At 38.5% G+C, this 12,879-nt stretch overlaps 1 protein-coding gene across 1 annotated transcript in view; it reads left to right on the forward strand.

The window, feature by feature from the left end:
- Positions 1-8,288, forward strand: part of LOC114474008 (alpha-2-macroglobulin-P-like) — a 14,438-nt gene extending 6,150 nt beyond the window's left edge. Inside the window, exons 3-15 of the mRNA XM_028463834.1 lie at positions 2,444-2,600; positions 2,721-2,773; positions 4,213-4,233; positions 4,399-4,567; positions 4,724-4,808; positions 6,584-6,701; positions 6,769-6,883; positions 6,948-7,057; positions 7,194-7,349; positions 7,414-7,650; positions 7,736-7,799; positions 7,877-8,022; positions 8,096-8,288. Coding sequence (XP_028319635.1) covers positions 2,444-2,600; positions 2,721-2,773; positions 4,213-4,233; positions 4,399-4,567; positions 4,724-4,808; positions 6,584-6,701; positions 6,769-6,883; positions 6,948-7,057; positions 7,194-7,349; positions 7,414-7,650; positions 7,736-7,799; positions 7,877-8,022; positions 8,096-8,269 — 1,605 coding nt within the window. The 3' untranslated portion in view covers positions 8,270-8,288. The remainder of the gene's footprint in view (positions 1-2,443; positions 2,601-2,720; positions 2,774-4,212; positions 4,234-4,398; positions 4,568-4,723; positions 4,809-6,583; positions 6,702-6,768; positions 6,884-6,947; positions 7,058-7,193; positions 7,350-7,413; positions 7,651-7,735; positions 7,800-7,876; positions 8,023-8,095) is intronic.
- The last annotated feature ends 4,591 nt before the right edge of the window (positions 8,289-12,879 follow it).

A 12,879-nucleotide genomic window follows, 5' to 3' on the forward strand; every position in this document is an offset into this window, starting at 1 on the left:
GTCCAACACTTCGAGCAATCCGCCATTTTTATTTCTGGCTTTTATTTTGTAGTCCAAGCTCCAGGATGCAGAAGTTACGAGAGGATAAGTCAAAATGTTGGGTTGTTGGATGTAGTAACCCACACGCTTCATTACACCGTCTCCCAGCATCAGAACCTTTTCAAAGTGTCTGGTTGAGTTTTATTTTTTATAGAAATGTACCACATTTCTAACAAAGTGGATTCAGCATGATATGTCCCCTTTAAATCTGAATGGACATTTAATTCCAATTTAAACTTAAATCTGAATTAAGTGGCTGGTTTATTATGATTTTAATTCTAAATGAAATAATTCCTCTTTCTTGTAAACACTAAATTCAGCTTGAACTTAATTCTGGTGGTTCTGAGCATGCTCAGTCAGTCATTGACGCTATGGATGGAGGTAGAGCAGTAACGCTGGCTCTGATTGGCTAAAATACTGTATGTCTCCTGCTCAGCTGACCAAAGTGAAACAGGATGTTAGTGTCAAAACTACATTCAAATTAAAAGTTTAAACTGTTATAATTATATGGTCTTTTATGTTTGTTGTGTCTGTTTCTCCTCCTGTCCAATCAGAATCCTTCCCAACCCACAAATAAAAGTGACCAAACCTGTTTTTCATGTAAACCTTAATTTAGAATTCATATTTCATTCAGATCAGATTCCATGTGTGAAGTTGTTCAGCCTCTGGTTCCAGTCCCATCAGTGGTTACTGTTATGCAACATTGTGGCCCTGCTCCATATTGATGTGTCATAATGACTTCTGACCCCCCGCCCCCTCCCCCCTCCTCCTCCCTCCCCCTCCTCCCATATCATCCAATCATTACAGGTCAGCCTGGTTTCATCCTTTGTAGCCTGTGTTATATAAGTGTGTGTGTGTGTGTGTGTGTGTGTGTGTGTGTGTGTGTGGGTGTGTGTGTGTGTGTGTGTGTGTGTGTGTGTGTGTGTGTGTGTGTGTGTGTGTGTGTGTGTGTGTGTGTGTGTGTGTGTGTGTGTGTGTTTTGCTGCTCATTGTTTCTCACACACTTTTTTTGGGTGTTTTTCCCACTTTGAACCAGGGTGAACTTTAACCCCTCCCCCACAGCCCCTTAGATAATCCTGACAATTAACTGAACTAACATGGTACAAGTAACTAAACCCAATAAAAAACTAAATTAAAAGTCAAAAATACAGGAAATAAAGAATTATTGTTTACAATCTGTGACAAAAAGCTTCAGAAAACAAAGAGTAAATATTTTTTTATGTCAGATATTGAAAGTGTGTTTATTGTTCTGCTCTATGTGAAGAACATGTTGACATAAATCATCATTATTTTTACACATTAGTTCCAGGTTACATTTAGTTCCTGGTCCATATCTAATCATTTAGGTTCTCATCATTACTTTAACAGTGTTAATGATTTTTATTATCAATGAAGAAAAGATTGGCATGAAATTTAAATGTCCTCCTGTTTGTCAGGGCGCGCCCCACACTTTGAGAAGCACTGCTCTAAAACACCATTTAAATGCATGTTTTTATTCAAATGTTATTACATAACCTGGAAGGCTCCATGTGATCCGTAGAACAGTTTATATTATATTAGGGCTGGGACTTTAAAGCGTTAATCATGATTAATTCATTAAAAAAAAAGAAATAATGCACTAATAAAAAGCAGTTATCTCCTTTTTATCACTGCAAACAACGTGTCACTAGTTTACCCATAAAACTGATGCACAGAGCACAACACAGGAAACAGGAGAACCAGAGGAGAAGTCGTTGCTGTGCTTTGTGGGAATTAATTTTAGTTTGAATAAAAACACTGGATAGAAAACTTATATTAATTAATTACACAGTCTCTGATTAATTACATCAATACATTCTGTGTTCTGTTACCGTGTACCATTACTGTGTACCGTTATCGTGTACCATTACTGTGTACCGTTATCGTGTACCATTACTGTGTACCGTTATCGTGTACCATTACTGTGTACCGTTATCGTGTACCATTACTGTGTACCGTTATCGTGTACCATTACTGTGTACCGTTATCGTGTACCATTACTGTGTACCGTTATCGTGTACCGTTACCATGTAGCATTACCATACATACATTTCGTTTTCACTGTGCAATATTTATTTCATATATAAACATCCCTCTCCTTTCCTTTTTTATTATATATATAAAACTCACCCACCGCGGACGATCTCTTTTTCCTTCAAGCTCGGGTCCTCAGAGCTTGAAGGTATATATGCATATATGTATATATGTATATATATATACATATATAGTATTCTATAGTTTGTACTTTTTATTATTGTCTACATCTTTTGTGCTATTGTTTTTATGGTTTGATCTACACTGATTATGAGAGCTGCTATTTTTAAAAATGTTGTGTTTTTGTGTAATGACAAATACAGTGATTGTGATGAATGTGTGTGTGCTGCAGGTTCCGACTGTTCTGCGTGAAACGTTGGCGTTCCTGGAGGTGACGCTCAGAGGTCAGAACAGCTCGTTGATCAAGAAGACCAAAGTGGTGATCCACCCCCCGTCCTTCATCCATGTGGTCCAGACGGACAAACCCATCTACAAACCAGGACAAACGGGTGATTCACTCTAATGTCATTACGTTACTTTCATTGTTTCACATTATCTCCAATAGATGAGCCTGAGAACATTCCAGGTAATTAAACGGACAGTTGATAATTTATCTCCTCGTGTTTCAGTGAAGTTCCGGATCGTCTCCATGGATTCCAGTTTTGTTCCCGTGGGCCGAGTGGTGAGTGACGTGTGTGAGGAGAAGCTCTATTTTGGGTGAGGGGAGTGGGAGGGGAACACTGGGCTGTTTGTTGCTTTTGGAGACGACGTGGGCGTGAGGCGCCGTGTGCAGCGTGCTGATAAAACAGCCTGTCAGAGTTCATTTGGCACACGCTGCCTTGGACCCAAACATCTGAACCAATATTTACTTTACTGAAATATATTTAAACATGTTTGTTAAAGAGGGACAGGTCACATGTTCTACCTTTAACACACGTCTATTGGTCTTTAAATTATATCACATTATACACATTAGTCCAGTGCCCGTCAGCAGTATGTGTTCATATAGTGGGAGGAGCTTAAGTAGAGTTGTCAATTATGACCAAATGAGTATGTGTTATAAGGTTGTATGTACATAGAGGTGTACATACTGTACTCTGTAGTGTTATAAAGGGTTTATTTGTGGGTGTAAAATAAAATAGTGTGTGTGTTTTATCTGGTTTAATTCTATGAGACATGATAAATGATAAATGTTTTGTTGTTTACTAATTTTTATATCGTTTTTTTGTTTGGTGTGTTTATCTGTAATGTATGTTTTTGGAGTCATTATGTGTATTTTTGTATCTTTTTTGGTGTAGTTTTGTGCATTTCTGTTGTCGTGTATTTTTTTATTAATATTTTGCTTTCTGTATTTTGAGTCATTTTCATATGTTTGTTGTTATTTGGTGTATTTTTCTGTAATGTTTGTTTTTTGGAGTCATTTTGTGCATTTTTGTTGTGGTTTTGAGGACTTTTTGTATTGTTTAGTTTTTTGTTTTATTTTACTCATTTAGTATATTTTTATTATAATACCTTACGTGTGGTAAACAAAAATCATTGTTTACCTTTGAACAGAGTGGTCAGAGTTTAACTTCCATACACGGCACCACAGAGAATCTACAGTTTATCAGATGAAGTATTGAACAGGTTGAGTTCAATACTGACTCTAGTGAAACAGTGCGTTATTGTACAATTACACAGACAGTTATATGGTTTATACAATGGGAAACTCACCAGTGTCTGATGGTTTAAATGATCTATTCAGAGAGCTCTATGTTTGACACGCTAACGATAGCGTGGTACAGAGATAGAGACAGAAGAGGAAGTGAAGTCCGTGACCCGTGATTTAAAGGAAGTTTGGAATCACGGGAATAATTTTAAATAACCATGAAATATTAACTCAAATAACTTACAAAAACATTTTTAATATTTTTTAAACCCAAACAAACTACGACACAGTGACGTCATGAACCCAGAACCAAAAGGGGGTAAACTACAAATCTAGATTAGAGGGTTAGTCTGGTATGATCTGGTCATATCTGATCTGGTTAAAGGCTCCCATGTGATCTCCTGTAATAACTGTGAAACCATGTGAATTATACATTATGCTAATGAGTTGTTTATTTTCTTCTTTATTTCCAGTACAAAGTCGTTGCCCTGCAGGTAAAAACTCTTTATGTATCCATTCATTTCCATTAGAAAGTGATGACTGTGTATTTCTCATGGAAACGACTCAGCTTTAAAAATGCATTTCTTTTCTTTTTTTTAATTTAATGAAAGTGTTTCATCATGTTTGATAGAAACTTTAAATAATGCTTGACTGCACAGGATCCAAACTCAAACCGCATCGCTCAGTGGTTGAATCAGACCATGGACCAGGGAATCATTGACCTCTCACACCCCATCATCACTGAGGCAGAGCAGGGCAGCTACACCATCACTGCTGAGACCCACCATGGAGAACACATCTCACACAGCTTTGACATCAAACAATACGGTCATTATTATTATTATTATTATTATTATTATTATTATTATTATTATTATTATTATTATTATTTTTATTTTTATTTTTATTTTTATTTTTATATTGTTGTTATTACTCTATGATGAGCTATGATCACTACTTTACATCTGATCTCATTTTTTACAGTTTTACCAAAATATGAAGTGAAGGTTCATCTGCCCACTGTAATCAGCATCCTGGACCAAGAGGTCACCTTCAGAGTCTGTGGGAAGTGAGTAACAGCAACAATAACTGTAACACTTAGTAACAGTAACACTTAGTAACTGTAACAGTTAGTAACAGTAACAATAACAGTAACACTTAGTAACAGTAACACTTAGTAACAGTAACACTTAGTAACAGTAACAGCAACAATAACTGTAACACTTAGTAACAGTAACACTTAGTAACTGTAATAGTTAGTAACAGTAACAATAACAGTAACACTTAGTAACAGTAACACTTAGTAACAGTAACACTTAGTAACAGTAACTGTAACAATAACTGTAACACTTAGTAACAGTAACACTTAGTAACTGTAATAGTTAGTAACTGTAACAATAACTGTAACACTTAGTAACAGTAACAATAACAATTACACTTAGTAACAGTAACAATAACAGTAACACTTAGTAACTGTAACAGTTAGTAACAGTAACAATAACAGTAACACTTAGTAACAGTAACACTTAGTAACAGTAACACTTAGTAACAGTAACACTTAGTAACAGTAACACTTAGTAACTGTAATAGTTAGTAACTGTAACAATAACTGTAACACTTAGTAACAGTAACACTTAGTAACAGTAACACTTAGTAACAGTAACACTTAGTAACAGTAACTGTAACAATAACTGTAACAATAACAGTAACACTTAGTAACAGTAACACTTAGTAACTGTAATAGTTAGTAACTGTAACAATAACTGTAACACTTAGTAACAGTAACACTTAGTAACAGTAACTGTTACAATAACTGTAACACTTAGTAACAGTAACACTTAGTAACAGTAACACTTAGTAACTGTAATAGTTAGTAACTGTAACAATAACTGTAACACTTAGTAACAGTAACAATAACAATTACACTTAGTAACTGTAACAGTTAGTAACTGTAACAATAACAGTAACACTTAGTAACAGTAACTGTAACAATAACTGTAACAATAACAGTAACACTTAGTAACAGTAACACTTAGTAACTGTAATAGTTAGTAACTGTAACAATAACTGTAACACTTAGTAACAGTAACACTTAGTAACAGTAACACTTAGTAACTGTAATAGTTAGTAACTGTAACAATAACTGTAACACTTAGTAACAGTAACAATAACAATTACACTTAGTAACTGTAACAGTTAGTAACTGTAACAATAACAGTAACACTTAGTAACAGTAACTGTAACAATAACTGTAACAATAACAGTAACACTTAGTAACAGTAACACTTAGTAACAGTAACAGTTAGTAACTGTAACAATAACTGTAACACTTAGTAACAGTAACAATAACAGTCACACTTAGTAACAGTAACTGTAACAGTAACTGTAACAGTAACTGTAACAATAACTGTAACAATAACAGTAACACTTAGTAACTGTAACAGAAACAATAACTGTAACACTTATTAACTGTAACTGTAACAGTAACAGTTACAGTTAGTTATCTGGCTAATGACAGAAATGGATGTACATTGTGGACATGATGCTCCTTAACTGATCTGTAATGTGATGATTGCAGATACCACAGCACATTGTCTCCTGTCAAGGAGACAGATTTAACTCCTTTTTTGTTGTAGAATCCAGACGATGAGTTGGTGTGTGTGTGTGTGTGTGTGTGTGTGTGTGTGTGTGTGTGTGTGTGTGTGTGTGTGTGTGTGTGTGTGTGTGTGTGTGTGTGTGTGTGTGTGTGTGTGTGTGTGTGTGTGTGTGTGTGTGTGTGTGTGTGTGTGTGTGTGTGCTGATGCTCTCAGGTACACTTCATTTTTATTTTCTATTTTTTCTCAGGTACACTTATGGAAAACCAGTCATTGGATCAGTGAAGGCAGAGTTCTGCAGAGAACGATCCACAATGTTCTGGCTCCCAAAGCCTTTTGAAGACATCTGCAGGAAGTTTGAGCTGACTGTATGTTCATTAGTATCATCCAGTGTTCCTGAGCTCTGCTCCTCTAACGTTCTCTGTTCTTCTGCAGACGGATCAAAGTGGTTGTGTTGCACAGACTGTAGACTTGGGCCCGTTTGGTCTGGACCAGGACATGTATGCAGACCGCTTCAGAGTCAGCGCTGAGATGGAGGAGTTTGGCACAGGTAAAGGTCTTGGTTTTCATGGACCAGCTCCTGAGGAGGTGTGACCTTGTTCTGGTCTCTGCAGGTGTGGTTCTAAAGGGGGTGGGGCTCAGCAGCTTCAGCAGCGACATCAGAACTGTCACCTTTGAGGACGTACCTGAAGCATACAAACCTGGCATCCCGTTTGAGGGCAAGGTAATGTCCGACCAATCAGAGCAGGTTAAATGTTTGTGATGATTAATGCTTGTGTTAGCATTAGCATTGTGGTTGAGTGTCAGTTAGCTTTAGCATGGAGGAGCTATCGGTGGAACACTTTCCAATGTGTTGACAGGTCAAAGTGGTCGGTCCAGACAACAAAGCAGTTCCCAATGAGAACGTGTACGTGAGCGTTGCTGGTTCTCAAACTCTGACGCTCAACACCGACACCAAAGGCGAGGCTTTATTGTCTTTGGACACGTCGCAGTGGAAGTACTCCGTGGTTCTGATGGTCAGTCACATGACATGTGATAGGAACACATTTCAGGTCTGATAGCGTGCTCTTTCATCCACAGGCCAGTTCTCGGAACACGTCGGTCAACGAGCCGTATGTTCCCAACCTGCGGCGCCCTGAGTACAGGTCTGCGCACCATCACGTCACTGCATTTTACTCAAAGAGCAGCAGTTTTGTGAAGCTGAGCCAGCCCCCCCACAGCCTGCCCTGTGGGGGGGACGCTTCTGTCAAAGCGCACTACATTATCCAGGGGGCGGAGCTAAAGAAGGGACAGGAAGTGCTGGACTTCTATTTCATGGTATGTAATTGCTTCATGGTTTGCTGCTCCAGCTTTGGTAGCTTTAGCAGCTGACCAATCAGAGTGCGTCTCTGTCCCTGTCCAGGTGATGTCTAGAGGGGGCGTGGTCCAACACGGCCGAGCTCCAGTCAACGTGGACACAGGAGCAGGTTTGTACTGTTGCTTTATTTATGTGGAGAATTCAAAGGTTGAGATGAATGAAGAGTGGAAACATCATCATCATCAGTGAACAAAGGGGAGGTGTCTCTGGTCCTGGTCCAGACGTCCAGCTTGGCTCCCGTAGCTCAGGTGGTTCTGTACGCTCTGATGCCCAGTGGAGAGGTTGTAGCTGACAGTATGGACTTCCCCGTTCAGCTGTGTCTCAACAACAAGGTCCGTTCATCACTCACACCAACCTCTGAAACGGCTCAGTCCACATGTTTACACTCCTCTGTTTTCCACGCAGGTGTCTCTGAGCTTCTCATCGATCCGGGAGCTTCCAGGTCAGACGAGCACTCTGAGCGTGGTGGCTGAGCCCGGGTCGCTGTGCTCCATCAGAGCCATCGACCAGAGCGTTCTGCTGCTGAAGAAGGAGCAGGAGCTCACAGTGGACTACGTACGTCCCTCAGCCTTATTTTAGAAGAAGCCGTGGTCACATGTTCACAGCCTGGACCAGGGTTGGGCTCAATTATAGTTCTTATCACGTGATAATTATAATTATAATTGTAATTTTAAAAATTTTTTGATGTCATAATCAAAATGAAATTGTAAATTTTGTTTAAATAATTGACTTTGTAATTGTAATTGCCATACAAATTCTATGAGAATTGTCAATTATAATTTAACACAAAACAGGGGAACCATGTTACAGTTCTATATGTACAGTTCTACACTTATGTAGTTCATAATTATTCAAATATCAAGCTTTCACACATTTTACCATTTTGAAAAATTTAAATCTAGGCAAGGCAAGGCAAGGCAAATTTATTTATATAGCGCATTTCATACTCAAGGCAACTCAATGTGCTTTACATGATAAAACATTCAATTGTTTAAAATCAATAAGAACATTTAAATCAATAAGAACAATTAAAATCATCAGTAAAATCAATTATAATCATCAGTAAAATCATCATTACATCAACAACATGACAAAAAATCTCTCTCTCAATCATATGCAGTAGAGAAAAAAAGTGCCTTTAACTTTGATTTAAAAATGTTCACATGTGATGCTGACTTCAGCTCTGCTGCAGTTTGTTCCACTTCTTTGCAGCATAACAACTAAAAGCAGCATCACCATGTTTACTGTGAGCTCTTGTCTCCACTATCTGACCTGTGTCCATAGATCTGAGAGACCTGCTGGGTTCATACCTGACTAACATCTCACTGATGTATTCTGGACCAAACCCATTCACAGATTTATACACCAGCAGCAGAACTTTAAAGTCTATTCTGAGGCTGACTGGGAGCCAGTGTAAAGACTTTAAAACTGGAGTAATGTGCTCTGACCTCTTTGTTCTGGTTCAGACCTGAGCTGCAGCGTTCTGAACCAGCTGTAGCTGTTTGATGCTCTTTTGGGGGATTCCTGTCAGAAGACCATTACAATAGTCCAGTCTGCTGGAGATAAAAGCATGGACCAGTTTCTCCTGATCTTTCTGAGCCATTAAACCTTTCACTCTGGAGATGTTCTTTAGGTGGTAGAAGATGTTTTTGTGATAGATTTGATCTGATGCTGAATGTCAGATCTGAGTCAATCAGAACACCAAGGTTTTTGACTTGGTCTTTATCTTCTAAAGATCCAGACTCAGATACTTGCTGACAGCAGTCCTCTTTTCCTTGTTACCAAAGACAATCACCTCCGTCTTGTCATGGTTTAGTTGAAGGAAGTTTTCACTCATCCAGCAGTTTACTTTTTCTAAGCAGTCACACAACACCTCAATGGGACCATGGTCATCTGGGTTCAGTGATAGATATAGTTGTGTGTCATCTGCGTAGCTCTGATAATCAACCTTACAGTTCTGTAAAATTTGTCCTAAAGGAAGCATATAAAGGCTAAACAGAAGGGGTCCAAGAACAGATCCCTGAGGAACCCCACAGGACATTGGTAATCTGTCAGATTCAAAGTTTCCAATGCTTACAAAATAGCTTCGCTCCTCCAAGTATGACTTAAACCATTGCATTACTTTTCCATTTAGTCCGACCCATGTTTGCAATCTGTGCAACAAAATTGTATGATCTACAGTGTCAAATGCAGCACTTAGATCCAACAGAATGAGAACAGATACTTTTCCTGAATCAGTGTTCAACCTTATGTCATTGATCACTTTGATCAGATCAGTTTCTGTGCTGTGATGAGAACGAAAACCTGACTGAAATTTATCAAATATTTTGTTGAATGTTAAGAATTGACTCAGTTGGTTGAAGACCACCTTCTCAATGATCTTGGCCATGAATGGAAGGTTGCTGATTGGTCTATAGTTAGCCAGTATAGAGGCATCCAGTGTTCTCTTTTTTAACAGCGGTTTCACAGCAGCTACTTTCAGGGATTTTGGTACGGTGCCTGATTGGAATGAGCAGTTAATTATCTGACACAGATCAGTGACAATTGACTTTACAACAGTTTTAAAGAAGTTTGAGGGTATTGTGTCAAGGCAACACGTTGATGGATTCAGCTGCTGAACAGTTTCCTCTATTGTTTTTGGGTTCACTGTAATAAACTCTAACATTGTAGTTGACTCATCCCTCAGTGGTTGAAGCTGTTCAAGCTTTTTGTGATTTTGCTGGTTTGTTCTGATGTTTGACCTTATTGATTGTATTTTTTCATTGAAATATACAGCAAATTCATTGCATTTTCCAGCTGACAGTAATTCAGGGGCTATCTGATCTGGGGGGGTTGTGAGCTTTTCAATTACAGAAAACAACGTGCGAGAGTTGTTGACATTTTTGGCAATAATTTCAGAAAAGTATTGCTGCCTTGCTTTGAACAAGCCATCATTGAATTTTCGCAGACTTATTTTGTATAGTTCTAGATGAATTTGGAGTTTTGTTGATCTCCATTTACGCTCAGCTCTTCTACAGTCAGATTTCAAATTCTGCATTATCTCAGTCCTCCTCCAAGGTGTTTTCTGTGTGTTTGGTTTTCTCTTAGTTTTGATTGGAGCCACCACATCTATGACATTACAGACGTTTCTATTATACTCATCCAGAAGATCATCAACTGTCTCAGCACTCAATGTTGGTGTCATTGCTATGGCTTCCATAAACTGTGCACTTGTGTTCTCATTTATGTACCTTTTCTTTAAACACACATAACTAGGGGGAACAGATGTTACAGTCTCTAGGTCAAAAAAGACACAGAAATGATCAGATAGAGCTAAGTCTCTTACATCAACAGCAGAGATATCAACACCTTTAGAGATAACCAGATCCAAAGTGTGACCTTGAGTGTGTGTCGGACCAGTCACATGTTGTATAAGACCAAAAGTATCCATTAAAGCATACAGTTCTTTGGAAGTATTGTCCATGTTATTGTCTACATGAATATTTAAGTCACCTGTTATTATTAAAAAGTTGTATTCAGTGCATACAACTGACAGCAGTTCAGCAAACTCATCCATGAATTCTCCAGAATATTTTGGGGGTCTATAAATGACTAAAAACAGAACTCTTGAATCACCCTTCAGTAAGAATGACATATATTCAAAGGAGATAAAATCCCCAAATGTTATTTCTTTGCACTGAAATATTGATTTAAAAATGGCAGCAACTCCACCACCTTTCCTGCAAGTACGACACTTATTTAAATAAATAAAGTCTTGTGGCGCACTTTCATTGAGAATAGTATTACTGATACCATCATTCAACCATGTTTCATTAAGAAATAAAAAGTCCAAGTGATGTGTCAAAATAAAATCATTAATTATTAGTGACTTGTTAACAAGAGATCTAACATTAAGAAGAGCTAATTTTAAAGACTTTACTGGAGACACTGGTGGACTTTTTGGATGACATGTTATAGGAGTCAAATTTTTATCTCTATAAAGCTTTTTGCTTTTCTTTAATTTCACAATTTTACCTGTGTTACCTGTCACCACAGGAATTAAAGAAGCTGCATTAACTCCATAGGGCCCTGACTTTTTCTGGTTGTTCCTAAAAATAGAGCTATTGCAGTCTGGACCCAGCACACATCAGACCTGTGTCGCTCTAAGTTGAACACATCTGGCCTGAGGAGAAGAGTGATCCTGAGCCTGGTATCTTCGAGGAGGGATGGGTGGTGCAGATTGACCATGGTGGGGTAAAGGGTGGGGTGTTAGTCTTGTACCAGCCAGAACCAGCTCGTTCATCTGGGCAGTTAAATCCAAGAAGGCAGGGGTAGGAGAGAAGCTGGATGAGGTGGAAGTAGGTGAATTTTGGGGTGAAGCAGGTGGGTCCTGAGATGCGGGGTTGGGTTGACCTCTTCATTTTGGTGATTTTTATTTCTTGCTGGAAGCTCATTGACTCCATGTTCTTTCCTTGTTGTTTTGTTCTCCGATGGTACATGTTGTCCTCTGTCTTTATCAGAACTGATAGCAGTGTGACTGGTGAAGTAAAACAAGTTGGATGTGAAGAGTTTTACTCCAGCCTTGTTTAGACACAGTCCATCTGCTCTAAAAAGATGACCACGTTCCCAAAAAATAGGAAAATTTTCTATAAAATTTAGTGAAAGGGCAGCACAAGCCGAAGACAGAAATTTATTCAAAGAGTAAATCCTTGAGAATTTCAGATCTCCTTTGCGGACTGGAGGTATCGGGCCACTGATGAACACTTTAGGCTGTAAACAGCTCACAGTTTTTAGCAGATGGGTGAAATCCAGCTTTAACACCTCAGACTCCTCCTTGGCTAAATCATTTAACCCAAAATGAATCACAACATTTTTCAAATGTGGGTAATCTGCAACGATATGCAAGATTTTGTCAGCCAGGTCTGATACTGTGTCATTAGGTAAACAGATCACTTTCACGTTGCTGCTAAACATCTTCTGAGCATCTTTAACAGAAACGTCTCCCACTATCAGTGTGTGAGGTTGTTGCTTTGGCCTACCATGTCACTTTTGTTTTCCTGAAGCACTTTCAGTCTTCACAGTTCCAGAAGGTTGTGTGTTGACCTCATTAGAGCAGATCCTAGGTCATTCAGCAGTGGGACGAATCGATTACCCAGTTCTACATGAAACTGGGTTTGTGACTTGGTGATACTCCTGCCTTTAGCAGATGT

This window comes from Gouania willdenowi, chromosome 13 (assembly GCF_900634775.1).
Source record: "Gouania willdenowi chromosome 13, fGouWil2.1, whole genome shotgun sequence".
NCBI lineage: Eukaryota > Metazoa > Chordata > Actinopteri > Blenniiformes > Gobiesocidae > Gouania > Gouania willdenowi.